This window comes from Mizuhopecten yessoensis, unplaced genomic scaffold, assembly GCF_002113885.1.
Source record: "Mizuhopecten yessoensis strain PY_sf001 unplaced genomic scaffold, ASM211388v2 scaffold1683, whole genome shotgun sequence".
Classification (NCBI taxonomy): domain Eukaryota; kingdom Metazoa; phylum Mollusca; class Bivalvia; order Pectinida; family Pectinidae; genus Mizuhopecten; species Mizuhopecten yessoensis.
The window spans coordinates 60,530-78,192 of record NW_018404169.1 but is presented as its reverse complement, the minus strand read 5'-3'; the positions used below and the strand labels follow the sequence as shown (position 1 = coordinate 78,192).

At 39.3% G+C, this 17,663-nt stretch overlaps 1 protein-coding gene across 1 annotated transcript in view; it reads left to right on the top strand.

Annotated features, from left to right (window-relative positions):
- Nucleotides 1–3,017: 3,017 nt before the first annotated feature.
- LOC110466518 (dipeptidyl peptidase 2-like) overlaps nucleotides 3,018–17,663 on the top strand; it is a 70,893-nt gene continuing 56,247 nt past the window's right edge. The window contains exons 1-2 of the mRNA XM_021523059.1: nucleotides 3,018–3,231; nucleotides 6,611–6,750. Of these exons, the coding sequence (XP_021378734.1) occupies nucleotides 3,072–3,231; nucleotides 6,611–6,750 (300 nt within the window). The 5' untranslated portion in view covers nucleotides 3,018–3,071. The remainder of the gene's footprint in view (nucleotides 3,232–6,610; nucleotides 6,751–17,663) is intronic.

Sequence of the window (17,663 nt, the reverse complement as noted above, 5' to 3'; positions counted from 1 at the left end):
AATACCAGGAGAGCGATTCAGGCCAATTGGGCCTCTTGTTATACTTGCAAAATGGTTTCTATTCCAGTGTTGCCTCAATAATTTTGATAATATATTATGAAACAAGAGGCCCAAAGGGCCTGTATCGCTCACCTGAATATGTTTAAAGTAATTGGTATGAAGTAAAGATATAGCACTACATGGTAGGTGCTGTAAGTACATATGAAATTTCAGAAAGATCCATCCAGTACTTGATATAGCAAGAACAAACTTCAAACAGAGCCCCACCCGTATGCCCCTAGGGGGGTCATACCCACCAATTATACAAAATTGAATCCCCTTTGCCTAAGGATGCTCCAGACTAAATAAGGATAAAATCCCTTAATCCCTATGGTCAAAGAAGGATTTTAAAGGTTTTACCTCTATTTCTCCAATTGAGCTCCACCCTTCTGCCCCCTGGGAGACCACACCTACTTCTTATACAAAATTGAGTCCCCTTGGCCCAAGGATGCTCCAGACTGAATTAGGATAAAATCCCTTAATCCCTACGGTAGAAGAAGGATTTTAAAGGTTTTAATTCTATTTCCCCTATTGGGCCCCGCCTCTCTGCCTCCAGGGGGGTCAGACACACCGGTTTATACGAAATTAAGTCCCTTTTGCACAAGGATGCTCCAGACTGAATTAGGATAAAATCCCTTAATCCCGATGGTAGAAGAAGGATTATAAAGGTTTAAACTCTATTTCCCCTATTGGGCCCCGCCCCTCAGGTCCAAGGGGGGCCAAACTCACCGTTTATACAAAATTGGTTCCCCTTAACCCAAGGATGTTCCACACCAAATATGGACCAAATCCTTTCATTCCTACAGAAGAAGGATTTAAAAGAATAATTTGCTATGTTTCCCCTATTGGGCCCGCCCCTCAGGCCCCTGGGGGCCAGACCCTCGGTTTATACAAAATTGGTTCCCATTCACCCAAGGATGCTTCAGACTAAATATGGACCAAATCCTTTCATTCCTACAGAAGAAGAAGGATTTTAAAGAATAATTTGCTATGTTTCCCCTATTGGGCCGTACCCCTCAGGCCCCTGGGGGACCAGACCCTTGGTTTATACACAATTGGATCCCCTTCACCCAAAGATGCTTCAGACTAAAAATGGACCAAATCCTTTCATTTGTACAGAAGAAGTAGTATTTTAAAGAATAATTTGCTATGTTTCCCCTATTGGGCCCAACCCCTCAGGCCCCTGGGGGGCCAGACCCAGGGTTTATACAAAATTGGATCCCCTTCACCCAAGGATGCTTCAGACTAAATATGGACCAAATCCTTTCATTCCTACAGAAGAAGTATTTTTAAAGAATAATTTGCTATGTTTCCCCTATCAGGCCGTACCCCTCAGGCCCCTGGGGGGCCAGACCCACAGTTTATACAAAATTGGATTCCCCTTCACCCAAGGATGCTTCAGACCAAATATGGAACAAATCCTTTCATTCCTACAGAAGAAGAAGGATTTTAATGAATAATTTGCTATGTTTCCCATCTTTGGCCCTGTCCCTCAGGCCCCTGGCGGGCCAGAGCCATGGTTTATACCAAATTGGTTCCCATTCACCCAAGGATGCTTCAGACCAAATATGGAACAAATCCTTTCATTCCTACAGAAGAAGAAGGATTTTAAAGAATAATTTGCTATGTTTCCCCTATTGGGCCCCGCCCCCTCAGGCACCTGGGGGGCCAGACCCTTGGTTTATACAAAATTGGATCCCCTTCACCCAAGGATGCTTCAGACTAAATATGGACCAAATCCTTTCATTCCTACAGAAGTAGTATTTTAAAGAATAATTTGCTATGTTTCCCCTATTGGGCCCCGCCCCTCAGGCCCCTGGGGGGCCAGACCCACTATTTATACAAAATTGGTTCTTCTTCACCCAAGGATGCTCCACACCAGATTTTGTTAAAATCCGCTCAGTGGTTCATGACTAGTAGTGTAAAGTTGACGGACAACAGACGATGGACGACGGATGCAGGACGAGGGACGAGGGACGACGGACGCTACGGTATGGCATAAGCTCCTTCGGACCAGGTGAGCTAACAAAAACTACACCAAATCTACATACGAGACCCTAGTTATCATGCTATAATTAAATTTAACCTTTGACCCCTGAAACTATACAAAAGAAGCACATTAACCCATCTTTCCCATTTTCAAACAAACTGTCAACAATAAAACGTCTACTGTAGCGGAATCCTTGGTGTTGATGCTCCTTTGTTTGCTTAATTGAATTTATGTAATGGATAATGACCGAAACCTGGGATTTCTTGTGAATAGAGAAAACAAGAGACTTGGGGCTATTATTTGTAACCCAAGTATCACAGTCAATTTTACTAGAGAGACACAGTGCAATTTGTGTATATTGGTTTTATCTGGAACACTGACAGTATCAATTAATTTGTACGTACGCTTAATACACCAAAAATTAAGTTAATTACCAACTCTTCACTGGTATCTATATTTGAGTTGATATATGGGTTGATGTAAGGGAGATAACAAAGTATGGTAAACACCAGAGTTGTCCCCCTTATACCACACTCTTGATATCTATTATGTACGGTACTGTACATTATGTGTCAATAGCATGTCCATGTTCTAAACACAATCATCAATCTTATATGGTCCGTCACTTGTGAGTAATGATTTTGAATTAAAACTTGGTGTATATTGTCGACAAAATCATATATTTGTTCTTCGTGAATAATTGATATCACATAAAAATTGGGTAGGTCCTAGCCTACAGCTGGCTGTAGGCCTAACAGTGACAGTAAGGACTACAGTGACGTTACTGTAGGCCTAACAGTGACAGTAAGGCCTACAGTTACTGCACTACATTCTTTACGTTACGTTATTTTCACATTTGAGTTCTTCATGCTTATTTGATTTTAACCGATTTTCCAGACTTTCGTTTTATCCCATCTTGATGAAATTCGACACACAGAGGTTTAGCGGAAGCCGTTACAAGACTGTCCCTGTGTCCGGAAATAGCCTCGTGTTGAAAACGAAACTAAAACTAGCCTAACGTGAGACGAAACAGGAGCAGACGATGGAGACGGTTCTATTAGCTGTGATTTTGTTTGGTTTATGTGGGTTTTCGTGTGGCTTTAAAGGAGATTACCAGGAGAGGTTCTTTGACCAGTACATTGACCATTTCAACTTTGCATCTTACGGCAGTAAGACTTACAAGCAACGGTATTTGATACAAGGTAAAACATACTACTTTTGTTAGGTCACAAGATCATGACACATGCAAATATCTAAGTGGGTGACAAAGCATACACTCTGTAAAAAAAAACAGAATATAAATACTACTGAGATAAAATTATCATTTTTTTGTTTCCGTTGTATTGAACTGAGTATCAATTTACTCACTGAGTTAGTAAGTTAATTGGTTTAGTCACAGACTATTAGATTACAGTGTACTATCTTTAAAGTCTGTGGTAAGGTTAACCACACGAGTCTGAAATTCTGTCAAAAATTAATAATAACAGTAATAAAATTACCTTATAATATTTTTTTAAACATATGTTTTTTTGTGTATTACTGTTATCAGGTCCAGTACACTCTGCCGATTGAGCTATATAGCTGTAAAGACCTATATTAGCTCTATTGACCCATCTGAAATAGGTCTTTTGAGCTATTTTCAAGTGATTTTCTTTTTTAAGGAAAACGAAACAAAGTCGCTTTTAAAAGAAGATTGTATCATTAAGTTGATAACAAAAGACATTATATATAATTATTCTTTTTAAAAAATAATGATGTAAAAAAATCGGAAATTTTACATTTATAAAAAATGAAAATAAACATCTGACTGTATGCTTTTTATAGTCAACATTACCATAAACCTTATTGTTTTATGCGACTTTGCTTTAATTTAATGAAAATTGAAATCTGAGAAATCTGAGCTCAATAAAGCTATAATGTATAGGTGTATATAGCTGTATAGGTCTTTATAGCTATATAGCTCAATTGGCAGAGTGTACTGAACCTGGTAATCATAAATTTTTGACATAATTTCAAACTCCTTTGGGTTAAGAAGCAATATTGGTCACCCCCTATTAATTTCAACTCCATGATAAGACTAGGTATTTATAGATAAAAGAACACCGAAGATAAGTGACCTATTCTCTCTCTACCGTCGTGTCATGCCATTATTGGTAACTACGACGTATACAATGTAAAATGCTTATCATTTCCTCTAGTCATAGGTTTCCGTGCGTTATATATTTCCGCGCAGTCATTTTATCAACCTACATCTCGTTACTTTATCAAGTTCATGACCTGCTGGACACTACACATCAGAAAATTCCTTCATTTAACTAAAGGAATGTACTGATGGTGTGACTGTTCGAGGTATACATGTACATGTATGTATATATATATATGTATGTAAAAAATAGGCCTAGTCCTCACATTTGACCACTGCTGGTAGAGTTAGACAACATGCCTACAGCACTACTGAACATAACAGACACATGTACTATACAAATTTAGTATGGAATCCATAAACTAATGATACAGCTTCACTGAACCTTATGTGTACTACATCAGTACATGTACAATTCATATGTCAACTCCGACATCAGTCAATCCTGTGACATCAGTCAACCCTCTGACATCAGTCAACCCTGTGACACCAGTCAACCTTCTGACATCAGCCAATCATGTGACATCAGTCAACCCTGTGACATCAGTCAATCCTGTGACATCTGTCAACCCTCTGACATCAGTCAACCATGTGACATCAGTCAACCCTGTGACACCAGTCAACCCTCTGACATCAGTCAATCATGTGCCATCAGTCAACCCTGTGACACCAGTCAACCCTCTGACATCAACCAATCCTATGACATCAGTCAATCATGTGACATCAGTCAACCATGTGACATCAGTCAACCCTGTGGCATCAGTCAACCATGTGACATCAGTCAACCCTCTGACATCAACCAATCTTATAACATCAGTCAATCATGTGACATCAGTCAACCATGTGACATCAGTCAATCCTGTGACATCAACCAATCATGTGACATCAGTCAACCATGTGACATCAGTCAATCCTGTGACATCAGTCAATCATGTGACATCAGTCAACCCTGTGACATCAGTCAATCCTGTGACATCAGTCAATCCTCTGACATCAACCAACCCTGTGACATAAGTCAATCCTTTGACATCAACCAATCCTGTGACATCAGTCAACCCTCTGACATCAGTCAACTCGCTGACATCAGTCAGCATCAGTTGCCAAATCAATGACAACCCTACATGTTTGTGTGTACAATTTGATGGAGCATCATCAATTGTAGATTGTATTAGTACAAGATTTGTCTCCCCTGGTCCATGTTAAAGTTCTAGGTGAAAAAAGGAAGGCCTATGTACATTGAAACAGTCCAATTTATATATGACGCATTCAGTATAATTGCTAGACGCCCAAACAGTAATGATAAAATAATATGGCATGGTATTATAATATAGGAATTGTTCAATCAATATGAATGTATTTCATATGAGAAAAGGATTTAAGTTCAGGGATTTTGCCAGGTGTTTATAGGGTCCGATACAGGGACCCATTCCCAATTGAAAAATGACCTGCATTTTCCCAATTTCAGTCTTTATTTTCCCAATTGGAATAAAAAGCATGTTTATATACATTTTCAGTCGTAATATGTGCAATGTTCAAAGTACTACCGTCCATGGAAGAGCGTTCACAGAAAATTGATTTGTTTATGTTAGTTTAAACATATTTTATTTGAAAAAAATCAAATGGAATTGGACACAAGGTAAACAACTTAGAAACATCCTCTTCCTCTTCCATTCTCTTTGTTTATGTATTGCTGTACATTTTACTGAAACAAACAGCTTGAGGAAAACGTTTTGCTAATCAAATTGCAAGTTTACTTTTCCAAACATGATATTTTTTTCAAAACTGTACATGTGGGAACACTGATCAGATAAAACTTTCAACTTTTACCAAATGCCGATGAAATTTTCCCAATTCCATAAGGTGTAATATACATAAATAAAATTGCTGTCAATTTGGATATGCTATAAGTATATATACTTGGTTTTTATAAGTGTACGGAATGACGATAAAATTGACCAGTCAATTTGGCGACCCTTTCTTTAATACCTAGTCATAGATGTGCGAGAGTCTATGAGCCCTCTCATCTCGATTCAGAACTGGCCCTGCATAGCATATACATCCAAATGACTTCATTTATCTGCCACAGGAATAATCTCTCTGTCTGGCACTTTGGAGTTTCCAGGTATCTTGGTCAACAAAATTATTTGGTTGTGTGACACGATCTGTTATTGTCAACTTATAAATCTCAGAATATGACTGCTCCTTTTTTGATTGGGTGAATTTCTTTCTCTCTGGTGCTCAAAGACTTACACTTTACTGGTCATTGGTCTGATGAAGGTGACGAAGTGCACACCATACTCATCATCAAGACGTCACATATAAATGTTTCACTGGTTGTGCTATATGAATCTGTTTACAATTTACCAACCTGAGGAAATTGTTCAGAAATGTGTGTCTGATGTTTTCTAATTGTTAATCATATACGTATTTGATTTAAGATCGCTGGTGGAGACCTGGAGTTGGACCTATCCTTTTCTACACTGGCAATGAAGGTTCCATCAATGACTTTGCAGACAACACAGGTTTCATGTATGACATTGCCCCGGAATTTGAAGGTCTCTTGGTGTTTGCTGAGCACGTAAGTAATTCCAACTATTGCTAATATTAGACTCTGTCACATGCCTATACAGTGGTAAGTGAATGGCACTGCTGATTGATCCAGAGAGAGCTTTGTTATCTAGCAGAGTGACCATAGCCACGACAATTAGTTTGGTTTGCAATACGGAGAAGCTTCCAGGATCTGTAGGTTTTACAGTGTAGTGTTTGGGAAGTGTTGGGGTAATATTGATAATACAGACTCGTTTGGTTGTCCGCAAGTCTAGAACCCTCAAGGGGTTGGCTTACTTCACTGAGGCAAACCAATAAGTAGACTTCTCAATCAGCATGTGACAGAAAAGATGTGGTGCGTCTGCTTGGCATACCAACATGGCTTATCTTTATGTGGAGTATAGGTATGTAAATTCTTCTAGTATAAGATTAAGTATGGCAGTATCTTACAGGTGAGCGAAGGGGGTGGGTCTGGAAATAACAAGAATTTCAGGAATCTTTACATCAGTACATTTCCGATTGAAAAATGATCCTGGATTTTCCCAATTTCAGTCTTTTTCCCTATTGAATTAAAAAGCATGTTTATACAAGTTTCCAGTCGTATTACCGTCCATGAAGGAGTATTAAAAAAAAAAAAGTAGCGAAAATTTTAAATTAAATCAAAATAAAAACACTGAAAATTGATGTGTTTATTTATTGCTATACACTTTTACTGTTAGAAACGGCTAGAGGAAAACCTTTTGCAAATCACAGTGTATGTTTCATTTTTTCCAAATTAATGATATTTTTTCAAACCAGCTGTACAAGTGGGAACTATGATAAAATTTCTCAATTCCTGCCAAATGCTGATGATATTTTCTCAGTTCCTGTTCAGGGGTCCTTTCCCAAAATAACTGGCAAAAACCCTGTGACTCTCCGATGTTAACACATGAATATTCTCATGTGACTGTTGTGATGCTAAAATTGTCATTTTGAATATCACTTCAATAATATCATGCATGAACTCACGCAAGGGATCATGATATTTCTCATTACACACTTCGAGGTGCTGTGCTGGCTGCAGCTTCAACTACTGATCGTCAGGAATTCTTTGGATTGAGTTATTATACATGGTCTAAGCTTGGAGCCAGTCATCAACTCATATCAGTCCTATTCATGTTTAGGAGTGTTTGTGCTATACATCTTCCAACTTTGTATGGATTATGATATGGCGTTGTTCATCCACATATCTGTAAGCTTTTTGCCCTGACAAATTGTCCTTCAACTTTAACACTTTTACACTTACAAGACTCCAGCACCATCATGTACAGATATGGATTTTGTTCACAAATTATAATAATCCCCACATTTTAAGCTTTCACCACATGAACAATTGCTGAGTGTAATAAAGAGACAGTTACATGTATGATGTCAGGAAGGTCGGTAGATCTGGCCCTGTCTCTGGAATCTTAGTCCCATAACATTGAAATGGCTGACATCCCTATCAAATAACCATATATAAACGATTTCTTGGCATGAAGAGACAAGTACAATCTTGATATCAGACTTGACTCCGGGGACTTGCCACATCCAAGGGACTTAGTCCCTGAGTCACAATTTAGAAAGATTGTTGAGATGCCTAACTTATATTAACTTATAAATGGTTATATTATACAATTGCTGCACCTGCATAGTTCAAATAAGATATGTTACCAGGGTCATAACAAAAAACCAGTCAGATCCCCACCCCATAACCATATTGGCAGTTGTTGGTCATAAAATATCTGTAATAGAGAATGCTACCAGGATTTGCCTTGGGTTCTGTCTTGCCCTTGATAACTTCGTCTTTGGGTCACAACATGGAAATTGAGATTCCCACCCATGAACAAGAAATACATTTGCTGGGCATGAAGAAATGAGCAATATCATGCTACAAAAATTGGCCTTGTTGATTGCCTGCACTTTAAGGACATAGTCTCTGTGTGACCAGGGTCATAACATGACAACAGTTGAGATACCCATCTTTTAATCATATATATGTACCGTTTTTTACCGGCAATAAGCCCCCTCTCGCAAATAAGCCCCCTCCCCTCTTTGGTAAATGTCTTGGGAACAGGGTGGGTGCTTGGCATTAAGCCCCCTCCCTAATTTGGTCTCCATCTCAAAAAAAATTGTATGTCAGTTTTTGTCTCTGACATAAGCAATATTATAGCACATGATTATGGAATATGATGTAAACATAACAAAATATCAAGATATCTAGATGGCTTAACTTAAAACAAAACATCGTTCTGTTGCTGAAAGAACACCATGCTTTCCGTTTTTAACCGGTTGTGTATTTTGCAGATTTCAATGTAAAACGAAACATGTTGCTTGGACCAAATCCATTATATCTATAGTCTGTACTGAAAAAGCAAATTATGAAAACACTTTAAAGGGGCTGGTCGGGGAAAAAATTACAAAATAAATGGGTCTAAATGCGTTCTCTGGCCTTCCAAAAGTTATACCACAGCAATATGATGGTCGAGTTCTGCTTGCAATGTCCAGTTTTGACCACTGTAAATCTCGGGGAAGCCCCGCGTCAATTTAGCGCAGATCTATTTATATATGTCACGTGGTTGTTTCGAAAGTGAGGAAGTAAAGATAACAACAATAGCACGCCGTCATATGCCATGTCGGACTCAACTAGCGGACAAGACAGCAATACTATTCGTAAATTATTGTTTTCAAAGGTCATGTATGATGCAAGTGTAGTATTCCTACCTATATGTTGTTGTTATATATAACGGTATTGATACATTGTACCTCGTGCCTGTCTCTTAGGGAGTGAATTTCAGCAAAATTTGAATCGGTATATTTCATAAGAAGGTATTTTAAACATGTGTATGTCATTTTAGCAAATATGACATTTTTTCCCCGACCAGCCCCTTTAAAATACTTTTATGAGTTGTAACAGAGAGGTAAAATTGTTTTTAAATTGATATTTTTTTCGTTATTTTAACAACATGAACAACTACAGTGGATAAGTACATGATATTTAGTGTGGTCATATATCAAAACAGTGGTATATATTTTCTCTCAGGAGGGGGGGCCTTATTGGTGGTAAAATACGGTAATAAATGTACATGAAAGTTCAAAAACAGGTATGCTGCCAGGATTGGCCTCAGGATCTGTCCCTGACCATAGGGACTTAGTCCCAGGGCCATGCTATAGAAATGGTCCGGATTTCCACTTTATAACCACATGTACATTTTCTGAGTATGAATAAGGAAATACACATAGTTACCAGGATTGGTTCCAGGGTCTGGCCCCATACTTGATAACTTATTTCCTTGGTCATAACTTTGAAAGAGTTAAGCTCCCCAACCCATAATCAGGTATGTGTTTGCTAAATTTGAAAATTCTAATACAGAATGAGATGTGTTACCAGAATTACCCTCAGAGTCTTCCACAGCCCAAAGAGACTTAGTCCCTGGGTCATAATATGGAAACGTTTTAGATCCTTCCTAAACATGTGGTGTTATGCATACTTATATCCTCAAGACTTAATATGCAGTGGAATGAAACAGTTAAACTCTTCAGTCAGATGTAGTTAGTAGCCTTGATCAAATTTTGTCTCCAGCACATGCTGTCAATTGGCTGATTACAGGAAGCCGATATTGGTGCCATGTGATCAGCTCTGCCACCATATGTAGGCAGTTATTGATCAGTGATCTTTTGGTGGCTTATTTAAAAAAAAAATGATTTCCAGACATATTGGCTCTAAAAGTGAACAGTAATGATGAGTGTTTATTTGATTTTTGAATGTTCTCATGCCAGTAAGACTAAACCTTGAAATACATTTTGACTCTGTTATGGAATGGTATTTTTTTATGATGAAGTCACATAGATGGTTTATGTGTCCTACCCCAGACAGCCAGTCCATCATTGTGTTGTTAAGATATTTGCTAAGATCAGCAAAATAGATTGATACTTGCTCATTGGTCAACAAGTGGTCGGTTACTTGTCGTGGCACATGATGCTGGACTGATGTAGTTACTATTAATCTATGTCCTGTAATTTAGCCAGTCACTGGGGAGTAAAATCAATGGAAATAGATTAGTTTTCTCAGCAAAGTGGCCAAGCTATTTCTTTACAATTGTCCTATGGATTTGCAGGATAAGACCATTGGCTGGAGGGTGAACTCGGCCATTCATCACGACACACCAGTATGTATGATGTCTGTCAGGTTTTATTGGGTACAACAGACATAAATGCAAAATGAAGATGTGGACAGAAAGGAAAGGTCATCCAGTTTCTTATCGGTTAATTAATGGGAGGTAAAACTGACCTTGTCACTGTTCTTAGGTGCTGACCCTGACCAAAGGTCCTCACCAGTCTGGTCAGTTATATACAGACAAAGGTCCTCACCAGTCTGGTCAGTTATATACAGACATAGGTCCTGACCAATCTGGTCAGTTATATACAGACAAAGGTCCTCACCAGGCTGGTCAGTTATATACAGACAAAGGTCCTCACCAGGCTGGTCAGTTATATACAGACAAAGGTCCTCACCAGTCTGGTCAATTATATACAGACATAGGTCCTCACCAGTCTGGTCAGTTATATACAGATAAAGGTCCTTACCAGTCTGGTCAGTTATATACAGACATAGGTCCTCACCAGTCTGGTCAGTTATAAACAGACATAGGTCCTCACCAGTCTGGACAGTTATATACCAACATAGGTCCTCACCAGTCTGGTCAGTTATAAACAGACATAGGTCCTCACCAGTCTGGTCAGTGATATACAAACAAAGGTCCTCACCAGTCTGGTCAATTATATACACACAAAGGTCCTCACCAGTCTGCTAAGTTATATACAGACAAAGGTCCTCACCAGCCTGGTCAGTTATAAACAGACATAGGTCCTCACCAGTCTGGTCAATTATATACAGACATAGGTCCTCACCAGTCTAGTCAGTTATATACAGACAAAGGTCCTCACAAGTCTGGTCAGTTATAAACAGACATAGGTCCTCACAAGACTGGTCAGTTATATACAGACATAGGTCCTCACCAGTCTAGTCAGTTATATACAGACAAAGGTCCTCACAAGTCTGGTCAGTTATTTACAGACATAGGTCCTGACCAGTCTGGTCAGTTATATACAGACATATGTCCTCACCAGTCTGGTCAGTTATATACAGCCAAAGGTCCTCACCAGCCTGGTCAGTTATAAACAGACATAGGTCCTCACAAGACTGGTCAGTTATATACAGACATAGGTCCTGACCAGACTGGTCAGTTATATACAGACAAAGGTCCTTACAAGTCTTGTCAGTTATAAACAGACATAGGTCCTCACAAGACTGGTCAGTTATATACAGACATAGGTCCTCACCAGTCTAGTCAGTTATATACAGACAAAGGTCCTCACAAGTCTGGTCAGTTATTTACAGACATAGGTCCTTACCAGTCTGGTCAGTTATATGCAGACATAGGTCCTCACCAGTCTGGTCAGTGATATACAGACATAGGTCCTCACCAGTCAGGTCAGTTATATACAGATAAAGGTCCTTACCATTCTGGTCAGTTATATACAGACATAGGTCCTCACCAGTCTGGTCAATTATATACACACAAAGGTCCTCACCAGTCTGCTAAGTTATATACAGACAAAGGTCCTCACCAGCCTGGTCAGTTATATACAGACATAGGTCCTCGCCAGTCTGGTCAGTTATATACAGACAAAGGTCCTGACCAGTGTGGTCAGTTATATACAGACAAAGGTCCTCACAAGTCTGGTCAGTTATTTACAGACATAGGTCCTTACCAGTCTGGTCAGTTATATACAGACATAGGGCCTGACCAGTCTGGTCAGTTATATACAGACATAGGTCCTCACCAGTCTGGGCAGTTATATACAGACAAAGGTCCTCACCAGCCTGGTCAGTTATAAACAGACATAGGTCCTCACCAGTCTGGTCAATTATATACAGACAAAGGGCCTCACCAGTCTAGTCAGTGATATACAGACATAGGGCCTCACCAGTCTGGTCAGTTATATACAGTCATAGGTCCTCACCAGTCTGGTCAGTTATAAACAGACAAAGGTCCTTACCAGTATGGTCAGTGACACACAGACATAGGTCCTTACCAGTCTGGTCAGTTATATACAGACAAAAGTCCTCACCAGTCTGGTCAGTTATATACAGCCAAAGGTCCTCACCAGTCTGGTCAGTTATATACAGACAAAGGTCCTTACCAGTATGGTCAGTGACACACTTACCAGTCATTATGTCTCCCATTAGAATGAAGGGAGACATATTGTATTAGTACTGGGGCCTCTTCATCTTCTTCTTCTTCTGGTTCTTCTAATCTGACTTGTCTGTGCCATAACTTGTCCGGCCCGCAAATTTCAAACCGAAGTTTGTCCAGAGCATAAGTTCTATGTTATTTCACCTACGTTGACCATACTTACCTGATTGATGTATCGTGGAAAGGCGGAATTTTTCACACTTAAATCAGATTTTATGCCCCACTATATGCAGAGTTATGGCCCTTTGTTTATTTTTAATACCGAAGTTTGTCCACGGCATAACTTCTAAAGCATTAAAGATATCTTAATCAAACTTGAAGTATACCTGCATCACTCTCAGAAGGTGTGCAGTGCACTGGAATTAGGTCTCGTGTGTCACTATATACAGATTTATGGCCCTTTGTTTAATTTTAATACCGAAGTTTGTCCACGGCATAACTTCCATGTTATTAGAAGACAAAGATGCGGGTGCCCTAAACTAATTCATCCGTCCGTCCGTCACAATCAAACAAGGTATCAACTGACCAAAGGTCAAGGTCACTGGGTCAAAGGTAAAGGTCAAATTTTGTATCTTTTCCCTGATGAACATTTGGTTATGACATTATGAAGCAACGTTGGTTGGAATTTAACAAAGAGTCAACTGACTTAAGGTCAATGTCACTGGGTCAAAGGTTAAGGTCAAATTCAGTATCTTTTCACGGGGAACATTTTGTTATGACACTTTGGAGCAAAGTTGGTTGGAATTAAACAAGGAGTCAGATGACCAAAGGACTAGGTCACTGGGTCAAAGGTGAAGGTTACATTTTGTATATTTTCACAAGTGAACATTTCGTTTTGACACTCTGAAGCAATGTTAGTCAGAATTAAACAAGGAATCATTTGACCAAAGGTCAAGTTCACTTGGTCAAAGGTCAAGGTCAAATTTTGTATCTTTTCTCTCATGAACATATTGTGATGACATTATGAAGCAAAGTTGGTTGGAATTTCATAAGGAGTCAACTGACTTAAGGTCAAGGTCACTGGGTCAATTTCAAGGTCAGATATTGTATCCTTTTACTGATGAACATTTTTTGTATGTTATTATGAAGCAAAGTTGTTCAGAACTTAACACGGAGTTAACTGACCAAAGGTCAAGGTTACGGGTTCCAAAGGTTCAAGGTCAAGGTCAAGTTTTGTATTTTTCACTGATGAACATTTTGTTATGATATTATGAAGCAAAGTTGGTTAGAATTGAAGAATGAGTCAACTGACCAAAAATCAGGGTCACTGGGTTAAAGGTCAAGGTCATTTGGGTCCAAAGTTCAAAGACAAAGTGGATCTCTTACTTTGACCCTGGCTCTTGATGGGGGAGGTATTTAAGGTGAAATAAAATAAATCAAAGCTAACAATTGAGTATTGCACTGGTATTTACATTTCTGTTAGCCCAGCAAATATGGAAGTGGAAGAAAACAAGACTCACATCATAGGACAGTGTACATGTAAAATGTATATTTTGCTTCCTTGCATTATTTTTTTTAAGTCAAAATATCAAATGTCGAGCTCAGCTATATAGGCAGATTGCTTCTTGATGATTATGGGGGATATATTGCCACAAGACGGGGCCCTTACTGATCTGTCAGTGTTCTAGTTTCACCCATGTTGACCAAACTTGCTAAAGTTTTAATGTATCTTGGTAAGTAGGAGTGTCAAATTCTAAATTCGGGTCTCGTGCCCCACTATATAAAGCGATATGGCCCTTTATTAATTTTTTGTCGGAGTCTTTCTATTTGCTAATAAGGGGAGACATGTTTTTGTTCACAAAAACAAAATTCTAGTTTAAGCATAGAATATGGCCAGTTTTGGGCCTCCCCAGGTCTGTTTAGTTACACAGTGTTAGGGCCATTCCCTGACTTGTCATTTACACACAGATCATTTGGCCATGTGTCTTCATCATAAGCTTTTCCCCCCAAAAGTACAGCACCTTTGATGAATTTGTGTCCATTTTATACGTCCAGTCAATAAATCCTGCGATGAATCAATGCCCCCTTGGTTAGTGATTAGGACCATTGTGTCTGAAGGGAAGTTATTGATAGATTTAACGTTGCAGTGGTCTCGATTCTAAACTACTAAGTACAGGAATCAGTCTGTGAAATTATGTCTATGTTCTGAAATGATAAATTCAACTGACTTGTAGAGTTCTCTCATCCCTTTTGGCCTCCCAAGAGATGATGTCTAGAGGAACAATCCCATTTGGTAAGTCATAGATCTCTTCGAAGTGAATAAATCGAATTAAAACGTGGAGATAAATTCAGCTGAGTTCTAGATTTTGTTTTCGAGTTTATGATATACTGCCTAAGATGAATCTGGGTGGAAATATCCTGGTTTAATAGATGATATACTGGTGCCACAGGAACATGATTTAATGACGTCAGATTCAAACCTTGTAACTTAGGACAAACCAAGTAATTGTTAGGTTTCTGTTATGCCTCTCAAACATTTTGTGGACATATGGTAGGTAGGCAATCATTTGATTTTATAGAATCAGCATTTCAGACTTTAACAGTGCTTGCTGATACTAGTTGAGAAAGACTAGTCCAGCTGGCACTGAAATCTGGGATGCTGTTTTTGGCTTTGATCAATAAATCTGTACATCATATAGAGAGTTGTGGTAAAATCTATATCTAGTATTGGTCCGATGTGTATGTCCTCAAGATCTGACATTAATGTCCGTGACATAGACAGCTTGTCTGCTTGCTGGTTAAAACAAAGACTTTTACCCAAAGAGCCCCAATCAATCAAATCCCTTTAAAACTACAGTGAGTCTGTGGTAAACAGTGTCTGCGCCATACTAGCCCGAGTTTGGTTTATCAGGGATAAAAAGCAGCCTGCAGGTAATGATAGCATAACAGGAGAGGAAAAATGCATGGCCAGACAGGGATTTGAACCGGGGACCTCCAAACTCTAGACGGGTGCTCTTACTAATGGAGATACCTGTTTGCTGGCCATCAGTCCAGTCTAATTCTGCTGCATTAGTATAGCGAAACTGGACTGGGTCGATCGTCGGTGACCATACAGGTAGCTCAAATAATGGAGCGTCTGTCAAGAGTTTGGAAGGTCACAGGTGCCTGTGACTAACCGTTGTTTCAAGCATTGGGTGTATGACTGGCAAGGGGATACCGGAATGGGGTTGTAAATAGTTGTTTCTTCGGGGGGAAAGACTTAGAAAAAGGAGGGAGGAATGTAGAGGAATTGGACCGAGTCAATTGTCTTGAGTTCGGAGGGTCCAAGGTTCGAACCCCAATCTGGCCATGCATTTCTTTTTCCAGTCCTGTTACAGTAGTATAATAAAACAGTGTGTACGGAGTGTTATGAAGGTAACCCTGTAGAGATGTGAGGTAATCCTGTAGAGATGTGAGGTAACCCTGTAGAGATGTGATATAACCCTGTAGAGATGTGAGGTAACCCTGTAGAGATGTGAGGTTACCCTGTAGAGATGTGAGGTAACCCTGTAGAGATGTGAGATAACCCTGTAGAGATGTGAGATAACCCTGTAGAGATGTGAGGTAAATTCTAAATTCGGGGAGGTAACCCTGTAGAGATGTGAGATAACCCTGTAGAGATGTGAGGCAACCCTGTAGAGATGTGAGGTACCCCTGTAGAGATGTGAGGTTACCCTGTAGAGATGTGAGGTAACCCTGTACTTTGTGTAGATATAAGTAAGCTCTCTTCTTTTTACTGGCTGCTTTATATACAGTAATCTAATAACGGAAGTTATTAAGGCTTCAAAGGGACATAACCCACATTTGAAGGTGATTGATGAGCAGATAAGTATTCAGTTTATGAACCTGAATAACCCAGATTTACACTTATATTAAATCACTAAGGATACTTTGGACCATGGTACAGGGGCAGTATAGACATATATTTACAGACATACATAGTTTGTATGAAACAGGGCATAAAACGCTGTACCTATCATATACACAGCTACATACACTCAAACATCTACTGCAGTGATACAAGGATTACTGAAATTTTTGAAAGACTAAGGGAATGGTTGTCATCCTGGTATTGACCAATGTTGATGAGACAATTCTAGTCTCACCCAGTCCTGTGGAGGCCTCTGGTTTGTAACTCGACTGGGAATTGATTGTGTTTGTAAACAGCAGTCGCCAGTACACATACCACTTGGAGGTACATTATAACACAGGGAGGGTAAATACTACTGTAGAGGTGTTTACCCGTAGGATAGCACAGCTGCTTGTTGGAAATCATTGACTCAAATCAACAAGAAATCAAGAAAAGGAAAGGAGAAATTATAAGGGCATGTATACATACAGAATCAATTTGAGAGGCTGAAAACATGCTAGAGAAATGACATGTGCTAGTTATTTTTACTTTTTCTCAATGAAATACACATTTTATTGAAGCTCTTGATATTACTCTTATCTTGTCGGCACCATGATAACTACAGAGCGTGATTATCATATATGGAGTCTAGCTGTGTAGAGTTACAGGCTGTGTAAATGTTTGCCATGATGATGTGAAGTGTTTTTGAAGGAGACAAGCCTGGATGCATCACCAATTATTGGTGTACAGTGAGTTCCTTGGTAGGACACTGTCCCACACACCTGTCTGTCTTGTCTGAGGGGCAGTAGCTGTATACATACCTGTCTGTCTTGTCTG